At 41.7% G+C, this 27,306-nt stretch overlaps 1 protein-coding gene and 1 non-coding gene across 2 annotated transcripts; both read right to left on the minus strand.

The window, feature by feature from the left end:
• Positions 1-2,457: 2,457 nt before the first annotated feature.
• Positions 2,458-27,160, minus strand: Rtca (RNA 3'-terminal phosphate cyclase). Its single transcript, XM_028890152.2, is given in 12 exon segments — positions 2,458-2,832; positions 2,835-2,907; positions 6,741-6,845; positions 13,179-13,273; positions 15,473-15,531; positions 17,305-17,429; positions 19,976-20,117; positions 21,666-21,724; positions 23,742-23,865; positions 25,642-25,785; positions 26,730-26,830; positions 26,921-27,160. Coding segments are annotated over 12 exon segments (1,098 nt in total). The 5' UTR covers positions 26,966-27,160; the 3' UTR covers positions 2,458-2,806.
• On the minus strand, positions 9,140-9,246 carry LOC114707440. The gene has a single exon (XR_003736653.1). It is a non-coding gene; the product is annotated as a U6 spliceosomal RNA (small nuclear RNA).
• Positions 27,161-27,306: the final 146 nt, after the last annotated feature.

Genomic DNA, 27,306 nt, shown 5'->3' on the forward strand with positions numbered 1-27,306 from the left:
GAGCGTAAGCATCTAACAGGCTGGGAGATCACTCACTGGGTACAGTTCTTGTGGTACAAACAGGAGGTTCTACATTCAGACCCTCAGCACACAGGGAAAAAAACCCTGAGACAGAATTTCCCTGTGTATCCCTGGCTGTCCTGGAACTCCCTCTATAGACCAAGCTGGCCTCAAACTCAGAAATCCTCCTGCCTCTGCCTCTGCCTCTGCCTCCTGAGTACTGGGATTAAAGGCACACCACTCAGCTCTTAGTTCAGTGCTTGTAACCCTAGCTCCTGAGGAAGCTAGGCATCCTGATGTCAATCTCCAGCACCCCATACACACACATATACCACATGCTCACATGCACATGAGATAAATAATCTATTGGGCAATCATAAACATTAGCTTTATTTAAAGATGCACTGTTGCAATGATTTATGTAAACACCGAAGCTCATTTTACATAATATACAGAGACACAAATGTGTATCTTTGAGTAGGCTTTCAGAGAATAATAAATCAAGTTTTTATTTCTAGTGCCCTGGAGATTTTCTTACAGTCTAGAAGAGTGCAAGATAAAAATAACAGCAATATTAGACTGGGGACAAAAAAAAAAAGACTTGTCAAGAGGAAGAAGGGCAGGCTGTGAAAGAGAATCTAAAAAGAAGAACCCACTAACCTGCTCTGCTTTCAGGCTCCTCAATTTGAGGAAGAAATATGTAAGCAGGGAAAGTTGGAAACCAGTTCTCTAAATTAACTCCCAATGTAGGCAAACAGAAACCAAAGGCTTAACTCCCTTGACTGAGTCTACCAAGTTGATCACAATCCTCAGGGGAGGACGTGTCCTAGAGGGGGTAAGGGGAGGGCGTGGGAGGGGGGAGAATAGGGGAACCCATGACTGATATGTAGAACTGAATGGTATTGTAAAATAAAAAAATATATATCAAAAAAAAAAAAAAAAGAAACCAAAGGCTTGGTTAAAAACAAGTTTGAGGAATATTAGTTTTAGTTCTTGTGGGCATGAGAACGCACAGGGCCTCATGAACACATTGCAAGCACTCTGTCACTGAGTTACATCAGTCCCTAAAATATTCTTAAAGAGCCAGGCTGTTAGTGTATTTAGTGCTGTAATACCAGCACATGGGAGATGGAGGCAGAAGGATCCGAGTTCAAGACCAACCTCAGCTAAACAGGGAGTGCACGGCCAGTATGAGGACCCTGTCTAATAATGTTAAAGAGCTGTACTGAGCAGCAAATCCCCAGAACTCTTTCTATTTGTTGGTCTCTTATTAACACAAGGAAATCAAGTTAGAATTACAACAGAAGCAAATTTAGTTCCCCGAGGGAGTAACACAGCTTTAGGCTGCCCTACCTTTGTTGAGAAGCGGATTTAACAATGGCATTCCTACCAACATCCACCACACTCTCACCATTCATGCTGCTGAGCCGTGAGTCTCACTCCCAGACGTCCAGGCTGCACTCCAGCTTCCCTCAACACCGCTGACAACATCCTACCAGCAGACAGGGTCACACCAGCTCAGGCAGACCTCGACTTCCCGTACTTCTGAAAGCTCTACTCCAAAGATAAAATTCCATCTCCTATCTCAATTTTTACAGAGTGAGCAACTGACAAGGCCTACTTACTTTGTGAACATGTAATTAATTATGCTTCATCTATGAAGCAAACTGCACCTACTATCCCAGGCTATAGAGACAATTGGCAAGGATAATGACCATGTTTTGCTCTGAAAGACTGGTCCACACATACGAATTCAAATTTCCTGAAGGTATTTCGGCACCCTCTCTGGACTGACTTGGTAAGATCCAAGGCAGATCCATCCACGTTTTTATGAACTACACGCAGCACTGACAGAGACAGCACACTGAGCGGAAACACCAGACCAGGCTCACTGGAGCCACAACCTCAGCTGCTAATGGGAGCAGGGAGTGATGTGAACCTAGACGTTGGCTAGGTGTGAAGCAGCGGAGAGCGATGTCGGCACACTTCTGTCCTGAAGGCACTCAACTCTCCTGGAACACTCCGAGTCAGACAGACACGTTTGGGATGAATGTGGCCGAGCCTGCTAGGGCTCAGATGATGTGATACGCTACTTAGCGGAAGCCTTTCTTTTGGGCACACCTGAGTGGTCAAGTCCCCCTGCTCCTGCACACTGGAACCTTTAATATTCTGTCATTTGAACACAAGCACTGTAATACTACAACTACTGATCTGAGAGCAAACAGCTACCAAGTGTGTCACGGCAAGTCAGCGGCATACATAATATTGACATACTGGACAAACGAGTCATCTCACAGGTGGGACAGAACAGAAGGTGTGCGATTTCGTCATGCTACTCAGAAAGAAACTGCATTCAAAACTGATGAGTTATTTATGTTGAATTTTCTAGCTAATATTTCAGGACCAAAGTTGATCCTAGGTAGCTCAAACTACAGATGAGGTCACTAGTAACACAAATTATAGATCAACTCTATGTCCCTGGCTTAGTTTATTACATTTAAAAAAAAAAAAAAAAAAAAAAAAAAGGAGAAGCAGCACATATTTGGGGTATAAACCACATCTGATTTCAATTGATTTCAATACTTTAATATTGAAATTTACTATCCTACTCATCAAGTTTTGTCTTTCACTGTCTATATCTCAGGAGACAGTGAAGGTGAGCTTAACAAGATGAAGCATTCTCAGCATCTCAAAGTACTATGCTTCGTCTCCTCCAAATGCAGTCAATATCTTACTTCTTAGTCACTGTGTTGTAGCATATATAAAATCAGTTAGCACAACATGGAGGTATTGCTCAGGTAAACCCCTAGAGATGTGGATTTGCCATCCCGATCCTTCACACTCGATGATGTAAGTGTCTTTAGAGGCATCTTCTTCCTCTTCTGACTTCTTCACAGTGAATTTGGCCTGGAAGCAGAATATTAGCTGTAAGTACAACGAAAAGGACAGAGGACAATCCTAGAACTCGAAGTTAAGGAGACAGTTAATATCAAGTCCATTTGTTGAAGAAGGTACACACATAAAAATCAAGTGACTTGTAAAGAAATCCAGTAGCTTATTTTGTCGTGGGGCCATGGTTCTTGTTCACTGTTGTGGAGTCTGTCGGAACAGAGCAATCAGGCTCCCCCACACCTCTGACTAAGAACACAGAGAGGGACATGTGCAGCCAAGGCAAGTGGGGCTTCTGAAGCGCTGAGTGTTGCTGGGACCTTTTCTCTTCCCATTTGTTGTTCTAAAACATGGGCCTGAATCATTTACCTGTCAGATACGACGTTATTTGCTCTCACGAAATTTTTCCTGCCAATTTAATCCTCTAAATACATAATTCAGGAAGCTAGTTCAGAAAGAGTGGGTGGGCGGAGGGTGGTGGCGACTACCATCCTTCACCGTTGAGCCGAACACTCCAGTTCTCACTTGTTAGCTAAAGCCGGCTTTGAAGTATGTGATCTGTCACTGTGCTCTGGAAGCATCATTTTTAAGGAAAATGTAGTTCCTATTAACAAAACTGAATTTAACTCGAAACAACTGAATAGGTTTGAGATTCTGGCAAAGGGATTTCAAGTACGCCTTAAGTTTTAGGAGTCTCTAAAATACAACAATATGAAACCATCATCCTGTGGTCTTCCTGACTAGTCACATTCACAGGCTTTCTGTTTCTCTTTACGTAACAGTGAACTAACTGTACAAGTAGACAGCTAAACATGACCCTGGAATGAGGAAACACTGAACACTGAGCAAGGGAGCCAAACTCTTCATGTAGTTATGTGTCTGCATTTTTCAAATTACAAACATGAAAATATGAAAAACAAGTAATAGATAGGGAATTATTTCAAGTTTATGCTTAAGCGTACTTACAGAGATCATAAGAGAAGATCTAGGTGAAGTTACAGATGAGCTATTTGCACTGAAGCACAGAAAATAAAGAATACTTTGGCCCAAGTCACCCAGTTAAAATACAACAAAGGGGCTGGGTGTGGTGGCGCACACCTTTAATCCCAGCACTCAGAGGCAGAGGCACTTGAGTCTCCATGATTTCGAGGCCAGTTCCAGGCCAGCCTAATCTACAAAGCAAGTTCCAAGACAGCCAAGGATACACAGAGAAACCCTGTTTCAACACACACACACACACACACACACACACACACACACACACACACACACACGAGCCAAGTGTGGATGGTAAAGACCTGTAAGCCCAGCATGCAGAAAGCTGAGGTAGGAGAATCTTGAGTTTGAAGCCAGCCTAAACTACACTTAGTAAGACCCTTTTTCAAGGAAAACATTTCCCCTCCACACACACACACATGCACACACACAGCTGAATAAGAAACAAAAGTCACAACCCCCACTCCCCCCAGCTCAGAGTACTTTCTGCTGTGCACTCACTTAAGTAACGTGAGTGGCTATGTAAGTGGCTACAAACATACAAAGTATTGTAAAACTTAAGGCTACAATAAATAAACTTGATAACAACTAGCAAGAACATCAATCTATGATGGAGAAGAGTAATAAGTGTAAATACAGCGTAAGTAGAAATAAAGGTAAGCACAGGGGGCTGAAGAGATGGCTGTGCCCGTGAGAGCACTGGCTGTTCATGTAGAGGATCCACGGGGAGGCTCATAATCACCGCTAACTCCAGCTCCCGGGGACCAGACACCCTTTTCAAGTTTCTCAGGGAATCAGGCACAAATACGATACAGACATAAATGCAGACAAACCATCCATAAATATAAAATAAAATAAAAATAAATTTAAAAATAATAATAGGATGAAGCTCAATGATAGAATGCTTGTCTAAAATGCACAGATCATTGGTTTGGACTCTCAAAACAATTAAAAAAAAAAAAAAAAAAAAGCAAGAAACAGGGAATCAAGGACATTATAAAATAGTTAATTCACTCTTGTCATCAGATATTATCTGCCTTCCATTCTTATCAGGCTTTTCTTGATTTAAGCGAAACCTATCTATCCCTTATAACGACAACAACGGAAACTCGAGTAGAAATTCTAAGAACTGCACAGGGAGGAAAAGCAGGGACCGGCTCTGTGCACCTCCACAGCTGTGATGCTATTTTTTCTTTAGCTAGTGAATTATTTTTGATGATAGAGGGAGTAAAGATTTGACACAGGGTCTTGTTATATAGCACTGGCTGGCCTCGAACTCCTGATCCTCCTGCCTCCACCTCAAAAGTGCTACAATTATAAGCATGCACTACCATGACTGGCTCATGAAGAATATGAGAGAGAGAGAGAGAGAGAGAGAGAGAGAGAGAGAGAGAGAGAGAGAGAAAGGGATGAGAATGTGTGGGAAAGAGAGGGAATGAGAATGTGTGGTGTTCTTTGCTTCTTTTTGGGGGGGTTGTTCATTTTGTTTTATTCTTGTTTGTCTTTTTTTTTTTTTTTTTTTTTTTTTTTTTTTTTTTTTTTTTTTTTTTTGGTTTTTTTTTTGTTTTATTCTTGTATGTCGCTCCGATTGTCTTATCTATTAGCTCCCCCCCCTTGTCTGTTTTCTTAAGAAAGGTGTTGAGGTGGAAGTATGGGAAGGTGGAGAGGATCTGGAGGAGATCAAAGAGGGGAACCCATAATCAGAATATTTTGTATGAAAATAACTATTGTCAATTAAAAAAAAAAAAAATAAAATTAAAAAAGACAAAAAAAAAAAAAAAAAAAAAAAAAAAAAAAAAAAAAAAAAAAAAAAAAAAAAAAAAAAATAATAATGAGACAGAAATTTGTATGAATAAATGAAAAAAAAAAAAAATTAAAAAAAAAAAAAAAAAAAAAAAAAGACTATTCTTTAGAGAGTTTGATGTAGTTCTTTTATCCTTTTATTGCTCTTGTTTTGAAAGAGTCTCTACCTTATAGCCTAGGCTGACCTGAAATGTGCCGTGTAGACAAAGCTGACCTCTGACTCCCAAGTGCTGAATTACAGACATTCACTACCATGCCGCATGCGAATTACTTTTATAATTTCAAAAAAGTCAGCAACCTCATAAAATTTGAGCCATAAATTTTACAGAATTATATTACAGAGAACATAGCATCTGGGTGTGGTGGCTCTGCTGTATCCCAGCATGCCTGGGGCGAGGCCAGAGGACCACAAGTTTTACTGGTCCATCTACGAAGTTCAAAGTCAGCCCAAAATATAGATTGAGACCCTGACTCAATAAAACTAAACTAAAACCATGCAAAAAGTAAAAGAGAAATTCCAAAATAAAAATATGCACTGGTACTGGAAAAGGAAAAGAAGAAGCTGTGTGTATTCATAGTAAAAAAGTGAGACGCAGTCTGAAAAGGAAAAACTCCACAGGGCTTTACTACCCAGAGGAAATAGTTTATAGATTTTACAAAGAAATTAACATTAGTTTCACAGTGAAATATATACCCGTCTCTCTCTCTCTCTCTCTCTCTCTAGCTAAGAGTCCTGAAGAAAAGGTACAAACATGAGCTCGCACAGTGTTAAAAGCAGAATGCCTTCACTGATGGCTGCAGAACCACAAGACCTTCAAAAACGTCCTCCAGGTGTGCTCAAACTCAGGCAGCGAACAGAACTATACACTACACAGCCTCCTCTCTGCTCATTTTACTCACAGCCCCCACCGTTTCACACGGAGTACAACACACAGACAGATGCTGAGGGAGCGAAGACCCGCCACGCAGGGAGCCCAGGAGCGGCATCAACTGTGATTACTACTGGGTTTCCTGTTTATTAACCAAGTTGCTCTTGCTAACAGAAGACTCACCTTGGTTAGTTGTTCAGCAAAATGAATAGCAGTTTGTGTGTGCAGTGTGACTGGTCCTGTTTTTATTCTGGAAATTCCATTGGCTAGCGCCATGAAAATAATCAGCTATTAAAAAAGAACAGAGAAGAAAAAAAATCTCACAAACATGCAAATACTCAGAATTTCCAATTCCCCAGCCACACATAAGGAAAATGCTACTAGAAATCAAAACAGCTTTAAAAAGGAATTAAAAGAATAATCTGCATTTTGTTTCCAGAAGCTTTAGATGGTGACAGAGAATGTGTTAACCAGAGTCTGTGGCTTAATAAATGTTTAGCAAGACTGACTTTTAAAAATGTATGTTTCAGAATAAAATAGAGAGCTGGACATTGTTACACTAATTAGACCAAATATTTCTGCAACCTGGCATATAAGACAAGTTCTTCTCTTCTAAAGTCAGATTTTAAAAGGCAAACAGAGACTACAGAATTCCTGGGAATACGGACTTAGGCAAGAGGGAAATGACTGAACATAAGGAGAACTGTTCCAAGAAAACGGTCAAGAAATCCTGCAGAGCCCTCCTCTTCCTTCTCTTTCTCTCCTCTGTTCTGAGATCAACCACAAGACTCCAGGCATGTTAGGCAAGAGCTCTACCACTGGCCAGCCTGAGAACACATCTCTAGAAGCAGACTGGTGACTTGAGAGGAAGATATGGTAGAAAGAAAGTGTACAGACAGTGAAATATAAAAATGTCTTCTCTGCCAAGCCTGGAAGTGCACGCCTGTAATCCCAACACTTCAGAGGCTGAGGCGGGGTGGTGGATGTGAGGCTAGAGAGGGAGACCTCGTCTCAAAAGAAGAGTGGAAATACAAACATTCAAGTGAAGTCTACTTCCCAATGTGAGTCTGCTCTTGGGTCTGAGAAGCTGTGATATGTCCCAGCTGAGTATCACCAGGCACAGGAAAATGAATGAGCACTTAAGGAAAGTCTGGGCAGTGATGAATCTGGGAGTTGTCACTCTACAATTGGTACTTAAGTCTTGAGACTGAAAAAGTAACCAAGAAAAAACAGGTAAGAAAGCATGAGCCTAGAGCACTTTAACACTGACAAGAAGCGGTGCCCCTTCCCCCACCCATCGCAGCCCCAGCTGTAGGCCAGCAGGCAGGACTCCTGTGGACAGGCCTGACCACCCCACCCATCTGACCCTGTAATCTACAAGCCCTACTCCATACCCCTCAGGGTAAAAGGCTGGAGTGGAGAAGACTTTCCAATCAAATGGGCTTAAGAAGCAAGCTGGTGTAGCTATCCAAGTATCTAACAAAATAGACTTCAAACTAAAATTACTCAAAAGAGATCGAGAAGGATGTTACATATTCATCACAGGAAAGATCCACCAAGATGAAGTCTCAATTCTGAACATTTATGCCCCAAATACAAGGGCAACTACATTTGTAAAAAGAACATTACTAAAGCTTAAATTGCACATCAAACCCCATACACTAATAGTGAGAGACTTCAACACCCCACTCTCACCAATGGACAGGTCTGCCAGACAGAAACTTAACAAAGAAATAAGGGGACTAACAGACATTATGACTCAAATAGACTTAATAGATATCTACAGAATACTCCACCCTAACACAAAAGAATATACCTTCTTCTCAGCACCCCATAGAAACTTCTCTAAAATTGAACACATGCTCGGTCACAAAGAAAATCTCAACAGATACAAAAAAATTGGAATAACCTCCTGTATTTTATCAGACCACCATGGCTTAAAGTTAGAATTCAACAACAACACAAATTACAGAAAGCCTACAAACTTGTGAGAACTGAATAATGCTCAACTGAATCACCACTAGGTCAAAGAAGAAATAAAGAAATTAAAGACTTCCTAGAATTCAATGAAAACGAATGCACAACATACCCAAACTTATGGGACACTATGAAAGCAGTGCTAATAGGAAAATTCATAGCACTAAATGCCCACACTAGCAACTTAACAGCACACTCTGAAAGCTCTAGAACAAGAAGAAGCAAACTCACCCAGGAGGAATAGATGCCAGGAAATAACCAAATTGAAGGCTGAAATCAATGAAATAGAAACAAAGAGAACAATGCAAAAAAAAAAAAAAAAAAATCAATGAAACAAAGAGTTGATTTTTTGAGAAAAATCAACAAGACACACAAACCCTTATCCAAACTAACCAAAAGGCAGAGAATATCAAAATTAACAAAATCAGAAATGAAAAGGGAGACATAACAACAGACAATGAGGAAATCTAGAGAATCATCAATCAGGTCATACTTCAAAAACCTGTACACCACAAAATTGGAAAATCTACAAAAAATGGACAATTTTCTGGATAAGTATCACATACCCAAATTAAATCAAGACAGGCAGCAAACAATTTTTTTTAAAAAATATGGAACGCTTCACGAATTTGCGTGTCGTCCTTGTGTAGGGGCCATGCTAATCTTCTCTGTACCATTCCAATTTTAGTGTCTGTGCTGCCGAAGCGAGCACGTGGCAGCAAACAATTTAAATAGACCAATGACCCCCAAGGAAATAGAAGCAGTTATTAAAAGTCTCCCAACCAAAAAAAGCCCAGGGCCAGATGGTTTCAGCACAGAATTCTACCAGAATTTCAAAGAAGAGCTAACACCAATACTCTTCAAAATATTCCACACAATAGAAACAGAAGGAACATTGCCAAACTTTCTATGAGGCGACAGTTAACCCTGATACCCAAACCACACAAAGATGCAACAAAGAAAGAATTACAGACCAATTTCCCCCATGAACACTGATGCAAAAATACTTAATACTGGCAAATCGAATCTAAGAACACATTAAAAATCATCCACCATGATCAAGATCCCAAAGATGCAGGGATGGTTCAACATACAAAAATCTGTCAATGTAATCCACCATATAAACAAACTGAAAGAAAAAAACACATGATCATGTCATTAGAAGAAAGCCTTTGACAAAATCCAATACCCCTTCATGATAAAGGTCTTGGAGAGAGCAGGAATACAAGGAACATTCCTAAATATAATAAAGGCAATTTACAGCAAGTCAACAGCCAATATCAAAGTAAATGGAGAGAAACTCAAAAGTGATTCCACTAAAATCAGGAACAAGACAAGGCTGTTCATTCTCCCAATATCTATTCAATATAGTACTCGAAGTCCTAGCTAGAACAATAAGACAACAAAAGGAGATCAAGGGGATACAAATTGGAAAAACGAAGTCAAACTTTCACTATTTGTTGATGATATGAGGTCTACATAAGTGATCTCAAATATTCTACCAGGGAACTCCTACAGCTGATAAACATCTTCAGTAATGTGGCAGGATACAAGATTAACTCAAAAAAAAAAAAATTAGTAGCTCTTCTATATACAAATGATAGATGGGCTGAGAAAGAAATCAGAGAAACATCACCCTTTACAATAGCCACAAATAATATAAATACCTTGGGGTAACTCTAACTAAACAAGCAAAGGACCTGTATGACAAGAACTTTAAGTCCCTGAAGAAAGAAATTGAAGAAGATATCAGAAAATGGAAAGATCTCCCATGCTCATGGATAGGTAGGATTAACTTAGTAAAAATGGCAATCTTACCAAAAGCAATCTACAGATTCAATGCAATCCCCATCAAAATTCCAACACAATTCTTCACAGACTTGGAAAGAACAATACTCAACTTCATATGGAAAAACAAAAAACCCAGGATAGCTAAAACAATCCTGTACAATAAAGCAACCTCTGGAGGCATCACCATCCCTGACCTCAAGCTCTACTATAGAGTTATAGTAATAAAAACAGCTTGGTACTGGCATAAAAACCGACATGAGGACCAATGGAATTGAATGAAGACCCTGACATTAACTCACACACCTTTGACAAAGAAGCCAAAACCGTACAATGAGAAAAAAAAAAGCATCTTCAACAAATGGAGCTGGCATAACTGGATGTCAACATGTAGAAGATTGCAAATAGATCCATATCTATCGCCATGCACAAAACTCAAGTGAATCAAATACCTCAATATAAAACCAGTTACACTGAACCTGATAGAAGAGAAAGTAGGAAGTAGTACTGAATGCATTGGCACAGGAGATCACTTCCTAAATACAACACCAGTAGCACAGGCACTGAGAATAACAATAAATGTGACCTCCTGAAACTGAGAAGCTTCTTTCTGTAAGGCAAAGGACACGGTAAAGAAGACAAAATGACAGCCTACAGAATGGCAAAAGTTCTTCACCAATCCCACATCTGACAGAGGGCTGATCTCCAAAACATATAAAGAATTCAAGAAACTATTTATCAAAATACCAAACAATCCAATTTTAAAAAATGGGCTATACAGCTAAACAGAGAATTCTCAACAGAAGAATCCCAAATGGCCAAAAGATATTTAAGAAATTACTCAACATCCTTAGTCATCAGGGAAATGCAAATCAAAACACCTCTGAGATACCATCTTACACCTGACAGAATGTCTAAGATCAAAAACACTGAACACAGCTTATGTCGGAGAGGATGTGTAGCAAGGGGAACACTCCTCCAATGTTGGTAGGAGTGCAAACTTGTGCAGCCACTTTGGAAATCAGTATGGCAACTTCTCAAAAAATTGGGAATCAACCTACCTCAAGACCCAGCTATACCAGTCTTGAGCATATACCCAAGGGACTGCTCAATCATACCACAAGGACACTTGATCAACTATGTTCATAGCAGCATTATTTGTAATAGCCAGAACCTGGAAACAACCTAGATGCCCTTCAACCAAAGAATGAATAAAGAAAATGTGATACATATACACAATGAAGTATTACTCAGCTGTAAAAAAAACAATTATATCATGAAATTTGCAGGCAAATGGATAGAACTACAAAATATCATCCTGAGTGAGGTAGCCCAGACTCAGAAGGACAAACATGGTATGTACTCACTTTTAAGTAGATACTAGATGTAAAGCAAAGGATAACCAGACTACAACCCACAGCTCCAGAGAAGCTAGGAAGCAAGAAGGACCCTAAGAAGGAAACATGGACGCCTTGGGAAGGGGAAAGAGAGGAGATCTCCATGAGTAAACTGGGGGTTGGAAGGGGGGCAATAGAGGAGAGGGGATGAGGGATTGGAACATGAGGGAAGGGGGGGGGAGGGGTACTGAGTGGGAGAGCAATGAAAGAGGTATCTTGATAGAGGGAGACATTACAGGGTAAGGGAGAAATCTAGTGCTAGGGAAGTTCCCAGGAATCTACAAAGACGACTCCAAATCAGACTACTAGCAATAGTGGAGAGGGTGCCTAAGCTGGCCTACCCTGGTAATCATATTGGTGAATACCCTGACTGTAATCATAGAGCCTCCATCTAGTAACTGATGGAAGCAGATGCAGAGATCCACAACCATGCAGCAGGCCTAGCTCTGGGGAACCCAGTTGAAGAGAGGGAAGAGGGATGATATGAGCAAGGGGTGTGTATGTGTGTCAAGATCATGATGAGGGAATCTACAGAGACAACTGAGCCAAGCTTATAGGAACTCACAAACTTTAGACTAACAGCTGTGGAGTCTGCATGGGACCAGACTAAGGCCTCTGTATACGGGAGACAGTTGTGTAGCTTGGTCTGTTTGAGGGCCCCTGGCAGTGAGATCAGGATCTATCCCTAGTGTATGAGCTGGCTTTTTGGAGCCCATTACCTATGCTGGGATGCCTTACTCAGCCTTGATGCAGCTGGGAGGGTCTTGGACCTGCCTCAACTGAATGTACCAGGCTTTGCTGACTCCCCATGTGAGCCCTTACCCTTTGGGAGGAGGTGGTCAGGTGGAGGGGAGGCTGAAGGGGAGCAGGAAGACGGATGAGAGGGAGATCTGTGGTTGATATATAAAATGAATTAAAAAATTTCTTAAATAAATGAAAAACCTGACAAGAAGAAACAGCAACTAAGTAGCAAAGTGACTAGAAGAGAGAAGAGCATTTCAGAACTAAGCAAAGAAAACACACCAAGAAGAAAGCAAGTGTGTGAAAGCCAGGCCAAGAAAGGCAGGGACTGAAACTCCAGAAATATAAATTCTAAGAGAAAACTTTTCAAATGATTGGAATAGGACTTTCTATAATTAAACAGCATGTGAAAAAACTATATTCAAGCCAAGTATGGTGACACATATCTGCAATCCCAGCACTCAAGAACCAAAGTGCATACTGAGAATTCAAAATTAGCTTGAGCTAGAAGGCAAGATCCTGTCTCAAAAAAAATAAAAAAATAAAAAGTTCCAGTATAGACACAACTGAGCGGAAATACCTTGCATTGAAACCAAGAGAATGAGACAAAAGTGTCAGGATATTTGATGGCACAACTAAAGACATTTGTTTTCAACATAATTATGTTCCAATCCAGCAGGAAGGATGGTTTTGATCCTCCAAGTGCCATTGCCATTACCTGGTCTTGTAGATACTCGTCCACAGTGCCGCCATGTCTAAGATTTGCTAACAGCATTTCAGCAGCTTCAATTCCAACCTTGTCTGCATTCACACCTAAAACAGCAGGCGTAATCATAAAGAAAAGAACAACAAATTACTCCAAGTCACCAAGTTTAACGGAACTGAATAAGGTGACACATATTTGAAATCCCAGCACTTGGGAACCTACACAGGATTGTTCCAGGTTCAAGGCCAGCCTGGCCTACAGAGTGAAATTCTGTCCCAGAAAAACAAGAAGTTTAATTGGTACATCCCAATTAGCACTGAGGTAACGTTTTTCCTTTTAGGCTCTGAACTTAACCAATGCACTTTTTAGGAAGGACCTTATGTTATTTAAACTTCTGAAACTTGAGAAATGCCAATGTGTCAATGCACAAGTGGAGAAAAAACAGGTTATGCCTGCTTAAGAAATACTAATTATGGAGCCAGTGAGATGGTTCAGTCAGTAAAGGCACCTGTAGCCAAGCTGGATGCCCCAAGTTCAAGCCTCAAAAATCACACGGTGAAAAGAGAACCAACTCCTGAAAGCTGTCCTCTGACCTCCACGTGTGCTCTGTGGCGTGCATTTCTTAAAACTACTACTCATGGGCTAGGGACGTGGCTCAGTGCTTGAGCACCTACCCTGAATGTGTGAGGCCCTAGCTTATACAAAACTATGAAAAATTAAAACAAAAACAGAAAAAGCAGGGACTGGAGGATATAGTCAAGAGCATTGGCTGCTCTTCCAGAGGTCCCAGGTTCAATTCCCAGCACCCACATGTTAGCTCACAATTGTCTGTAATTCTAGTTCCAGAGGGTCCATCACCTTCTTGTGATCTCCCCGGGTACCAGGCACAAAAGTGGTGCACAGATGTACATGTAGGCAAAACACTCATAATTTAATTTTTAAAAAATTCATTATAAGGCCAGTTTATAACAAAGTTACAACCCAAAGCTATACCTCAGTTTCCAATCTAAAACTTGTGATTTACACAAGTTAGAATTAGTCACAGAAAATTTCATCAGACTTGAAGGTTTTTCCGTATCATTCCAAAAAGAACAGGTGACACTCCCAGAGCAAGCATTTAAAGTCTAGTCCTTTCACTGCCGAACCCAGAAGTTAGGGAGGCTGATGCAGGAGGCTTGAGGGTGAGGGCAAGATACCATTCACTGCACACAACAAATCCCAAACAAAAAGATCCAAATAGGTGCTAACCATTCTGAGTACATCCCTTGTTCTATTACTACTTTTCTATACATCTAAGTCTTTGGTACAAAGACGAATACAAAATAACTCTATCAGAAGTAACAAAAGTCAAATTCTCCTATATTCTTTAAAAGAAATCCTTGGCTGCAAATAATAATTTCTTAGGAACTCAGAACAAGGCAATTTTGTTTGTATTTTGTATCTTTACATTTACTAGATCATATATATAAAATCAAGTGTATACACACACACACACACACAAACACCCCTTGAAAAAACTGTCTAGAAAAGCTGTACACGAAATCATCTTTGCAAGATTCCTCCTAAAAATGTTCACAGGAAAGCCCTGAGCACGAGACAACCAGGCAAATCCAAACTACGAGGAATTCTATTGAGAAAAATGTCCTGAACTTTTCCAAATGTCAGTCTCATAAGAGTTAAAAAGAAAAGGCAAAGAATTCTGCACTAAAGACAGCCTAAGCTGGGCCCAGTAGCACATGCCTGCAATCCCAGCACTTGGAAAGCTACGACAGGAGGATTGCCAGGCTGGGCTATGCAATGATTACAGGCCAACAAAGGCTGACCTCGTTTGAAGAAAACCAAATAAAGTAATAAAGTAGAATAAAAAAAAGAGTCAATAACCATGATGGCTCAACACTATGTGAACATAAATAAATCCCACAATGCTTCTAGGCAACTTGTTTAAGTTAACATGTGGGCATGTCTTTGTAACAAATTCTTCAGGTGTAAGGTCGGCACCATGAATCTGTGGGTATTTGGAAATGCATGCTGCAATTTCATGACTGAGACATGGCACCCACAGTGAAATGCACATAACATGTAGCTAAATAGTCACAATGTGCACCTAGGAGAGGGTGCATGAAGGACTACTTGAGGTTTGAAATTTTCTCAAAATACAAAGTTGGGAGAGACGAAAAATTTGCTAGCTCTAATAGTTGACTCTATCTTTTACGTAAGTCAGTCATCATTCTCAACAGTCTACCATGAGGAGATGATGATTCTTTTAATGACAACGGGAATTATAGACCCCTCTCCTTCATGTATACCTCTTTTGCCAAGTGATGATCCAGCAAACAAGCAGCCAGTGGATGTCTCAGCAACAATGCTACATAGGAGGAAAAAAGTATAATTACCAACACTGTAATACTCTAAATTCCACGTAAATTATTGTTAAACAGGAAAATTAAATCTGGTCACCACACTGCAGTAGCAAAACACCACCCCTACCCCCCACCCCCGACAGTGACATCGCTAACAATCCCCCACCAGACCTCTTGGGGCAATAGGATTCCTTTGGGCAAAAATTCAACAGATTCTACTCTCACACGTACAAGGTATTCATTCTGTCATTAGCACTAAGTGGTTACCCACACACAGTGTTACAAAGCACTCTATGGTCATCTTAAATAAAAAGATCTTCATACAGACTCAGTTCTGGCCTAGGTTTTTATTACACAGTACTAGAGCAAAGAAGGCAAGCGCTTACTTTAAACTTTGTAAATTTCTGAATAAGGTGGTTTGAAATGTACATATCCACAAAACACTGTACTTCTATACCTCAAAAACATCAATTAAAGAATTTCTGTAACTTAACTCCTAACTGGGTTAACATAGTATTTTTTAAAGACATCATTACCATACTAAGTATTTGTAAATTAATTTCATACTTGAGGTATCTTTAAAAAACTGGAAACATTGCTATTAGCATTAGCTTTAAAGATTACTTTCTGATTAGCTTAAATATTTACATTCAGGGGGCTGGAAAGACAGCTCAGTGGCTAAGAAAACTGCTCTTGCAGAGGACCCAAGTTCAGTACCCAGCACTCACTGAGGGCAGCTCACAAGTGCTTAGAACTCTAGCTCCAAGAGACTCCACAGACGCCTGCACTCATATGCACAGACCCACATGAAGACACATGTAACATACATACATGTAACTAAAATAATAAATCTTAAAAGAAATTTAAGTTCACTACAACTGTCCCTCAGTATTCACGGAGAGTTCATTCCAGGATCTACACAAGGATACTGAAATCCAAGGACGCCTAAGTCCTTTAAATGGTATTGTATCAACTAGTTCACATCTGTAACTCCAGCACTTGAGATGGGAGGCACCAGGATTACTGACAATATGAGGCCAGCCTGGACTACAGAGTAAGATCTGTCTCACCAAACCAATCAACATGCTGAGCATGTGGCACATTCCTGTCCTCCCAGAAAGGAGGCAAGAGGATCATGCGTTCAAGGCCATCCTTTGACATACAGAAAGTTCAAAGTCAGGCTACACTACATGAGACCTTGTTTCAAAAAACAAAAACAAAAGAGAAATGATGTAACAACGACACCAAACTTGTAGGCACATCCTCCTTTACACGCTGAATCACCTCTAGATTACTTAAGACTCCTACTGTAATGTACACACTTTGTTATAGTTGTTACACTGTACTGTTTAAGGAATGACAAGGGGAAAAAATGCCTGTATGCATTTAGAATATAAACTTGTTTTTCCGAAATACTTTTATCTGGAGTTGCTTGAATTATGGTCATGGGACCCACAGATAAATGCTTACAAAGTACAAGGATCTACAAAATACCTCAGAGGAAAAACCACAATGACCATTTTTTTGGTGTTTTGCTTATGACTAATTTAAGGCAGTATCTTGTTAAGAGCCCAGACTGTCCTCAAACTTGTGACTCTTGGCCCTGTCTCTTGAGTTTGACAAGTACAGCCACGTGACGACACTAATTCACTAAACTGTTGTTTTAGGTAGAATGTCCTTACAAATATGTTGGAGAACCCTCAACTGGGCAAACGCCCTTCCACTCTGAAGGATGATGACTTCAGGGTTTCTACTAATGTGTAAGTCCACACTCTCACATGATCCCACTGCCGTTGCCGAAGGCTTGGTCCCTGGACTCCTGCAGAGGCTGGATGCTGACGTACAGATCCCTCATCTCCTTTCTGATGCATCGCACAGCTGCCGCCGCCATATCTTTTGCTACCTATTTTGGCAAATTGGAAAAGGAGAACAAATTCATCACTGATTATTTGGACAATTTGTTTTTCAACTTTGTTGGTGTGTGTGTGTGTGTGTGTGTGTGTGTGTGTGTGTGTGTGTGTGTGTTTGTTTGTTTGTTTGTTTGTTTGTTTTTTGGTTTGTTTTTCAAGATAGGGTGACCCTGGATGTCACCATCACTTTTAATCCTTCAAAATTATGTAACATAGTTAACTTCTGCATGCATCATTTTAAAACTGCTAGAGAGAGCACTGACTTCAAAAAATTCAAAAGAAAAGACATTCAAATGAAGTTCTGGAGAACTGGAGTGATCGTTCAGCAGTCAGAAGCACTTGCTGCTCTTGCAGAGGATCTGAGTTCAGTTCTCAGCACCCACAATGGGGCTAACAACCATCCCTTCAGTTTCTGAGGATTCCACATCCTCTTCTGACCTCAGCAGGTATAAGGAACACATGTGGTGTACATACATGTACATACATGAAGACAAAACTCACACACATAAAAATAAAATAAATTCAGGGCTGGAGCAATGGCTCAGCAGTTAAGAACACTGTCTACTCTTCCAGAGGACCCCCTTTTCATCCCAAGCAGTTTATCACCACTGTAAATCCAGTTCCAAGGGGACCCAACACCCTCTTCCAGCCCCAGAAGGCACTGCATTGAGAGAGCCCATTTTCAAGTTTCCCAGTGGCTTTACCCAGCAGGTCCACATAGAGGATGATTAGGACCACGGACCTGAATGCAGGTGTCTGAGATGGTCTGCACTTGGCTGTGCTGGGGGGTGGTCTTTTGCTTCACCCCTTGGCATTCCTATAAATACCTTAGGGCAGAGACAGTCGAGGCCAGATGGAATAGGTTCCAGGCCCTTTCAAGGCTATCCTGTATTTTCCATCTGTTTCTCCCCCGTCTAAATCCTTCTATCTAATATTTCCTACTGTTCCTAATTAAGAGCACTCTGGGGAAATGTGGGAGTGGTAGGTAGCCCCCTCCCCACTGCATATACAAAGAACAGATATACATGCAGGCGAAATACTCATACACACAAAAATAATAAAATAAAACAAAGTTTAAAAGTTGGGCGGTGGGGTGGGCTACACACCTTTAATCCCAGCACTTGGGAAGTAGAGACAGCGGATCTCTGTGAGTTCGAGACCAGCCTGGTCTCCAGAGTGAGATCCAGGATAGCCAGGACTACACAGAGAAACCCTGTCTCAAAATCCAAAACCAAAACAAACAAACAAACAAAAATAACAAAGTTTAAAATACAAAAAACAGCCGGGCGGTGGTGGCTCACGCCTTTAATCCCAGCACTCAAGAGTCAGATGGAAGGTGGATCTCTGTGAGTTCGAGGCCAGCCTGGGCTACCAAGTGAGTTCCAGAAGAGGTGCAAAGCTACACAGAGAAACCCTGTCTTGAAAAACCTAAATAAATAAATAAAAAAATAAATAAATAAATACATAAAATAAAATACAAAAAAAAAAAACCACAAAAAAGTTCTTCTAGGCAGGGCGGGGCACACCTTTAATGGCAGTATTTGGAAGGCAAAAACAAACTCTGAGTTTGAGGTCAGCCTGGTGTACCAGCCAGAGATACATGGTAAGACCCTGTCTCAAACAAAACAAAACAAACTAAATACGTTTCTTGGGCCTTCTTGGTTGAGATGCCTTAGTGGGTAGAAGCACCTGCTGCCAAGCCTGCTGACATGAGCCGGAGCCCCGGGGCTCACATGGTGGAGGAGAGAAATGGCTCCTGTGGGTTGAGCTCTTTCCACAAACACACCCCCGGTGTGTGCTCCAACCCCTACTTCCACATGTGCACAATGGAATGCAGCCCAATCCCTGCTCACACAAAAGAAACAAAGAGAGCCGGTGGCGGCCGCGCACGCCTTTAATCCCAGCACTCGGGAGGCAGAACCAGGTGGATCTCTGTGAGTTCGAGGCCAGCCTGGGCTACAGAGCAAGATCCAGACACCAAACCTACACACAGAGAAACCCTGTCCCAGAAAAACCAAAAATAAACAAACAAATAAAACAAACAAACAAACAAACAAACAAACAAATAAATAAATAAATAAATAAATAAATAAATAAAAATAAAAGAAAGACATATAATTCAAAACAAAAGTTCTCAGGCTGGGTATGTAGCTCTGAGAGTAAGCAGTAAAACAAGTGTTTGCCTAACTCATATAAATCCTGGGGTTTACTGGGCCTGTAAGTTCAAGGCCATCATCAGCTACATCAGAGCTACATGAGTCCCTGTTTTAAAAAAAAGAAACTAACATCATTTTGGAGGCAGAGACAGGAATAATGCTGAAAGTTCAAGACCATGTGGTTTATCCAGTAAGTTCCTGGGCTATTTGTGAGACCCTGTTTTAAACAACAACAAAAACCTCAAAAGAGAGAAAAATAGTCCAACAAAACCTCAAATTGTCTGAAACTCTGATTTTGAAAGAAAAGACCATTTTCAAAAAATTTCAATGTTGCAGTACTATCAAGGTGTCCGTAGACTTCTAAGAGCACTAAGACAACTTACTTTCAGTGGCAAAACTCCAGCAACAAAAGCTCTCCCATAAATCTTGGTCACAGAGCCACGATCAGTCAGATTTATTGGGTCCAACTGTTTAACTGGCGACATTCGGACAATCACTTCACCGCCCCCCTTCGGGTAATAGCCCCTAGACAAAGGAGAACAAATACCTACTGAGTACAAGACAAAGTAAGGCTTAACAATACATTACAGTAACAGGAAGGATACCAAAACCATTTATAAATTGTGGAAATTCCGTGAAAGGTCTAAAGAATATCTGCAGTCTCGGATGTCCACTCTGCCGTGTTAAGACACGAGTGACAAGTATGTGAACGTGAGGTCCTGAGTTCAACCCACAATGCTCAAAGAAATCATTGCCCCAGCTACACGAGACCATTTCAAGTGCTCAATGGGTACAGCACAGTGACGACCACTTAAGATAGCCCAGCGCATTTTCCTCAGTGTAAGCAACTTTACTCAAAGTGCTGCTTGAGAGCACAAGCTCAGCAACACTGGCTCTGCTAGACTCTGTTTTCCAGGCCTAACACAGCGCTGGCACGACAGGCACACAGATTAATACCTGATGAACATATAAGCCCCTGAACACCAATAAAATTTTAGCTCAGTTCTATTCATTTATTGCAGATGCTGAGAATTGCTGTGCTTCCATCCTCAAGAATCTCCAAGGAGATGACATAGTTTACATTCTACTAAGATTATAAGTATGGCTGCAAAGAGGTACCAACAGATGAGCAAGCGTGTATGCATCCATCAAAGGTCCAAATAGAAATTATTATTTTCTATTTTAAATATGATCTCTAATTTTTAAGTGAGCAGGGGATAAATAACATGAATTTAAAGGGGCAAAGTAGTTTAAGACAGGGGCAATCCACTGAGTTAGACTATGACAATGTGAAAGTAGGAGGAAGCTGAAACTAGAGAGGAAAACTGGGGTAAGACCAGAAAGCATTAAGCTCCAGGCCCAACACTTTACTCTTGTTACTGAACAGCAGAGGACAGCTTACAGAGACATCACTAAAGGCCGCACTTTCTTAGGAAGTCAGTTGACTATGCTGTGGAGCAGTCTCTTTATGACCCCAGAGTACACAGCTGACCAATTTGCCTGTTCAGAGGCATGGATGACACAGGAGTGGATGACACTAGCTATGAAAATCCCCTCCGTGCAGAAATTCTCATGAAAACATTTCTCTCCAGAAACAAATGAACACTACAGGTGGCTGGTAAGGTCCCACAGCTCTGCAGTTTATCTTGAAGCCACAAAGTACAATTACTTTCTGTAAGAAATTTATCATGAAGCCGGTGGTGGTGGTGTACACCTTTAATCCCAGCCTCAGAAGGCAGAGGCAAGAGGACCTTTGTGAGTTCGAGGTCAGCCTGGTCTACAGAGTGAGTTCCAGGACAGCCAGGGCTGTTACACAGAGAAACCCTGTCTCAAAAAACAACAACAAACAAATAAATTTATAATAAAAGACAACGCATTAACAGTATTAGAGTGACAGTTCTCTAAATGTAACTTTTCCACTAATTTTAGAACATGTAATAGATGAAAAAGGTTAAGGGCTGGGGTGTAACTCATCAACAGGGCCCTGGCCTGGGCATGCACAAGCCCTTGGGTTGGACCCCCAGCACTGCCATCAGAAGGATGGGGTGGGGCACTGAGGACTTCGTAACTTACCTCATTTTAATGTCACAATTAAATTTGAAACCGAATTTCTCAACGATTGGCTTGAAAACCTGAAAAAGTCAGTTGTTAGTTTAGCCACTGGTATGCAGACTCACCAAGTTCAATTCTTAAATGAAAACGCTATGCAGTGAGCTAGTCAGTAGGTGCTACAGATAAACAGGAACAACAAATACTGAGATCAATGCTACTGTTCACACGAAAAACCTGTTATACAGCTACTCGGTTAACGTTTAGTTAAGCAGGACTGTGCAAGTCTATCTAATAAAAACCAGCAGCTCCACACACTGGATCCCAGCAATGAGTGTCAACAGTGTGCACTAAAAGACACAAGAGGGCGCTGGTGAACAGCCTTCCATTATGCATTGTTTCTCAGTGCTGCTAAATCTTATTAGATAGATGCTTTACCCTCACTTTTCTTATTTCATATTAGAAACATTCTTTTCACAACACCCTAAGTTCTTCCCAAGCATATTTAAACAGCATGACACCTGAGCAGAATTTATTGAACCATCCTCTAAGGCAGTGATTCTCAACCTTCCTAATGTTGTAACCTTTAATACAGTTTCTCATGGTGTGGTGACCCATATAAAATTACTTCATTACCACTTCATAACTGTAAGTCTGTTACTGTTATGAATTGTTACTATAACTATACAATATGCAGGATATCTGATATTCAGCCCCCAAAGGGGTTGCGACCCACAGGTTGAGAACCACTGCTCTAAGGTAGCATGCCTATGTATGCTTTCCAATGATAATCACAGTTTATACAAGACTATGCTCAAGGATCTTAACATTCATCTTTCACAGTAGCTTCTATGGAGTAGTTTCCTCTATGTGAATTACTAGGTAAGGAGGAAGTGACTTTCATTACACATCTCACTGACTAAAAAGATGATGCCATCCATCAGAACGGAGTGCTTCAAAAGACTTCCGGTAATTAAGCCGGAAGCCCACGAAAACACATGCCATCTACTTGAGATTTGCTCACTTCTCTAGACTATCTCATGTGTGTAGGAGGTATAGACAGCACTAAGTTTCTGTTTTATTTTTTCAAAGACAGGAGTGGTGATGTAACCCAGCACTTGCCTAATGTGAAAAGCCCCGGGTTTGCCCCCCAAACATTTCAAAAACTCAAATGGGAGGGGGCACGTAAGCACTGGTTCATTCACAGATTAAAACCACTTGGCCTTTACTGCAGTAACACTGTGAGTCTCAAATTTATTATGTAAGTGAAAAAAAACTAGATCCAGGAGCTGGCACGGGAGCTCGGTTGGTAGCCTGCCTGGCTAGCATGCATGCCTGGCTAGCACGCACTGGCCATGGTGGTGCACACTTGCAACTCAAGCTCTGCAGGTGGAAGCAGGAGCACTGGAAGCCAAGGTCACCCTCCCTACACAGTGAATTTAAGGCCCGCATGGGATACATAAGACCCTGTTTGAAAAGAGGAAAAAAAGACCAAATCTAAGGCTATACAGAGCATTACCACTTCAGATGACATTGTGAAAAAGACAAAAGTAAGAGAAAATAGAAGAGTTGGGACAGGACTAGCTACAAAGGTGTGTAATTTATTTATTTTTTTAAATAAAACTATTCCACATCTTAGCTATGGAAATTGGTTCACAGGTACGTGTGTGTGTGTGTGTGTGTGTGTGTGTGTGTGTACACAAGATTCCTAAAACTTCATTTAAAGGGATCAATTTAATTGTAAAGAATTATGCCACAATAAACCTAGAGCAAAAAACACATTAATACAGATTGAAGTGAGCCATCTCACTGGCTCACTTAGTGTTTCAGATTAGAGGTGCTCAACCTGTACTTTTCCCCCCATTAAGTATGACAATACTAAAATAAAAATAGGCAATTTATATAATAATTGATATAATCCATAGACTTTACTTTTAGGTCCTTAAAAACCTCAGTATGAACACTATCTTAATTTATGACACAAACCCTAAAGTAAACCTCATCTGATCCCTCTCCTGCAACAGGACTAGAATACACATCTGACAGGAATGTCCACGAAAATGTTCAGACACATTTAGAGAGCGTGAGGTCGTCCCTTACCATCAAGGTGTAATCAATCTGCGGCGCCATTTCAGCGTTCGTTCCACCTTTCAAACGAAGTTCCGATGGAGAAGCAGCGAAGAGAACACAGGGCATTGAAACCTGCATCAAGAGGCACACACTCCTAAGGAAAAGGCAGAACACGCTTAACCGCACTGTTGGGAGTCTCCGAACAGCTGTTACCACACACCAGTGACTTGTAGCTCAGACAATGGAGAAGTTAGAAAACAGTTTCTGAAGGGTAAAATCCTGAAACTTAAGGAACTATTCTCTCAAAGTATGAAAAGATGGAGATAAGTCAAACTTGTGTTGAATGTAAATAGAATCAAATTCAGTACAAGAAAGCTGTATACTCAAGCTCTCTCAATCTGTGAGTGTCTATGGAGTTTGAGTAACCCAGCACATCAGCAAAAAAACAAATATTAAAGTAAAAATAAAAATGTGGCTGGGCAGTGGTGGTGCACACCTTTAATCCCAGCACCTAGGAGGCAAGATGAGGCAGGAGAAATCTCTTAGTGAGTTTCGACTGGCCAGTCGCTGCGGTTGACACAGAGAGCTAGTTTCTAGGACAGTCAGGGACTAACACAGATGAATGAAACAACCCTGTATCTCAAAAAAAAGAAAAAAAAACCAAAAAGTGTGATTAATAAACATAATCAAGTTACACCTAGTGAAAAACTATGAAAAAAAAAAAAAATAAAAAAAAAAAAATAAAAATTGCACAATCTAAGTTTGAAGATCTCAAGGTTAAACACATTATCTATTTGACTCTGATAAATTCTGATACTTCAATTATAATTATTATTACAATAAACGACATAAAGAATTAAAACTTCAAATGTTTTCTAACAGTATTCTTTTTTGGTATTTCAGAGAAACAGGGTTTCTCTGTGTAGTATTGGTGCCTGCCTGGATCTCACCTATAGACCAGGTGGCTCAAACTCACAGAGATTAGCCTGGCTCTGCTCCGAGTGCTGGATTAAAGCATGCACAGTACTGCCGGCTCAAAAGTATCTTGAAAGCAGTTTCTGAAAATGCATTACAAAACAGTCCAAAGACTGAGAATATCCACCTGCTTATACCTGGGTTGTTAACATGCACAAGACACTGCTCAGATACCAAGTCACAGCCCGTTCCTACCAACACAGATTCATGTGAAAGGATGGCCTTTTGTACATAGACTGGAGAACTGAATGCCCTAGTCACTATGTGATTTTCTCTTTATAGTCGAAGCACTCACCACTGAACTCAGGACCCCATAGCATCCAAAATTTCCATTGAAAAAAAATGAGATTGCTACAGAATGTTTAGACTTGAGCATTTTGCCCCTCCTGCAGTTGTAGAGATCGAACCCAGGGTCTTGAACAAGCAAGGCAAGCCTCGAAAACTACCTAGAGTTGCACAGGTATTTATTAAGACAATAAGGAGAAACCAGGTACAGAGACACACATGCCTGTAACCTCAGGACCTGGGAGGGTGGGAACAGGAGAATCATGAGTTCACCGTCAGTGTGGATGATACAGGAGACCTTGTCTCCAAGAAAAATGATAGCAATAATGCCTACAACAGCCAGGTGTGGTGGCGCATGCCTTTAATCCCAGCACTCAGGAGGCAGAGGCAGGTAGATCTCTGAGTTTGAGGCCAACCTGGTCTACAGAGTGAGTTGCAGGACAGCCAGGGCTACACAGAGAAACCCTGTCTCAATCAATCAATCAATGCTACAGCTCAACTTTGTTGTGAAACAAAGTTTCACATCCATTGGTCTGCACCTTGAAAGGTCTATTATTTACATTTTTAAAAGGGCGAAAACTGAATCTCAAAAGGGTTAAAGAGCACGTCCAGGAAGCAACAGAACCCACATCTGAATCGCAGTCTGGTTGGAGTACTGAGTGAGACATACCCTGCTGTCTTCGTGTCCGCTGTGTGGACTCCACCTCTGATCTTCTCTGGCGTGAAGGTGATCTCTGTTGAGCCGATGTCTGCCCCCTCCAGGTGCCCATCACACAAATCTCGAACCATTTCCAGTCCAGACAAATGCTGAGGCCTTCAGGTCATAATACTGCATCAAAACGTGTGCGATCAGACTGTCTATGCCCCACTCTATGACAGTTACAGAAGCAATGGGCAGAAAGCAAGTGTGGTGTCTTCAACGGCGGGGCTGCAACTGTAGTTTTTAATGCACTTGGACTCACTGCTTATAGGCAACTTCTTAAAGGTTTCAAGACTGGATATTTGGGCTACAAACACACGCTGACGAACTTGTTACAAATTCCAAGTGTGTAAAAAGGAAAAATAAAACTACTTACGAGCCACCTGCCTTGCTTGAATTCCACTGAATAACCCATGACACCATGGCCTGAATTAGGTCTCATCCCCTAAATTCCTATGTTGAGGCCTCAACCCACAAAAATGTAATCGTTTAAATAAGACCTTTTAAAGATATAATTAACTTAAAGGGAGGCTACGAGGGTGTGCGCTAACAATTTGACGGCTACTCTTATAAAAAGAGATTGATTGGTTAGGGGGATAGGGATGTTGCTTGCATAGTATGTAGAGTGCTGGTATAGTATGGAGGAGGCCTTAGGTTTCATCCCCAGAACTATATAAACTGGGCATGGTGGCGCACTGTAGTAATTCTAGCGTGTAAGAGGTGGAGTCAGGAGAATCAAAAGTTCAAGGTTATTCTCCCCATCTCAGGAGTTCTGGGTTACCCTAGGCTAGATGAGATCTTGCAATAAGAAGAAGAGTAAGAATAAGATTAGAATTTACAGTGAAACACCAGTGGACAAACCACCCTGTTTCAATGCGTCCCAAGGACAACCCGCAGCCTGTCCTGGGGACAGGAAAGGAGGATGAGGGCCGCACTCCGGACGCTGCCCGGGGCATCCTCCGCCCTACAACCCGGGCTCCGATCCCCGGGTCTCCCAGCCCAGCGACCTAGACTCCGGGGTCCGGCTCCCTCCCCGCCCGCCCGCCCGCCCGCGGTACCTGAGGCCCGGCGTGCTGCGGCCGGCGCGGATCTTCTGCACGCGCAAGGGGAGGCCCAGGAGGCAGCTGAGGGCGGTGGAGACCCTGAGGATCTGGCCGCCCTGCAGAGCAGCGGGGAGAAGAAACGAGAGACGCTGAATGGAGGCCCCACCGCCCAGGCTCGCCCCGGCCCCACGCAACCCCGCACTCACCCCTTCCATGATCCCGCCGTCCACCTCCACCCGCTGCCCCTCCATCGCCGGCGCGCGTGAGCCCGGCCCGCAGCGACCACGCCCCGGTAGCAACCGGGAAAAGACGACGCGCCGCCAAGCCAGCAGTCCGAACACCGCGCTTCCGGGCCCCGAGCTGGCCGGAAGGAGAAGGAATTAGTGCCTCCGGGGAAATCCTTCCGGCGGGAACGAATCCCCCTGTGGACCTGGCCCGCAATCCGTAAGCAGGCGCGCTGCCCGACGCGCAAAGAGGCTGCGCAGGGAGTAGGCGGCCTGGCTTCCCAAATTCGCGGGGAGCGGTGCTGACCGCAAGGGGGTGACACAGCAAAACCTTCAGGTTCCAGAGACCTTTTCCCCAACAGGTACAT

This window comes from Peromyscus leucopus, chromosome 6, assembly GCF_004664715.2.
Source record: "Peromyscus leucopus breed LL Stock chromosome 6, UCI_PerLeu_2.1, whole genome shotgun sequence".
NCBI lineage: Eukaryota > Metazoa > Chordata > Mammalia > Rodentia > Cricetidae > Peromyscus > Peromyscus leucopus.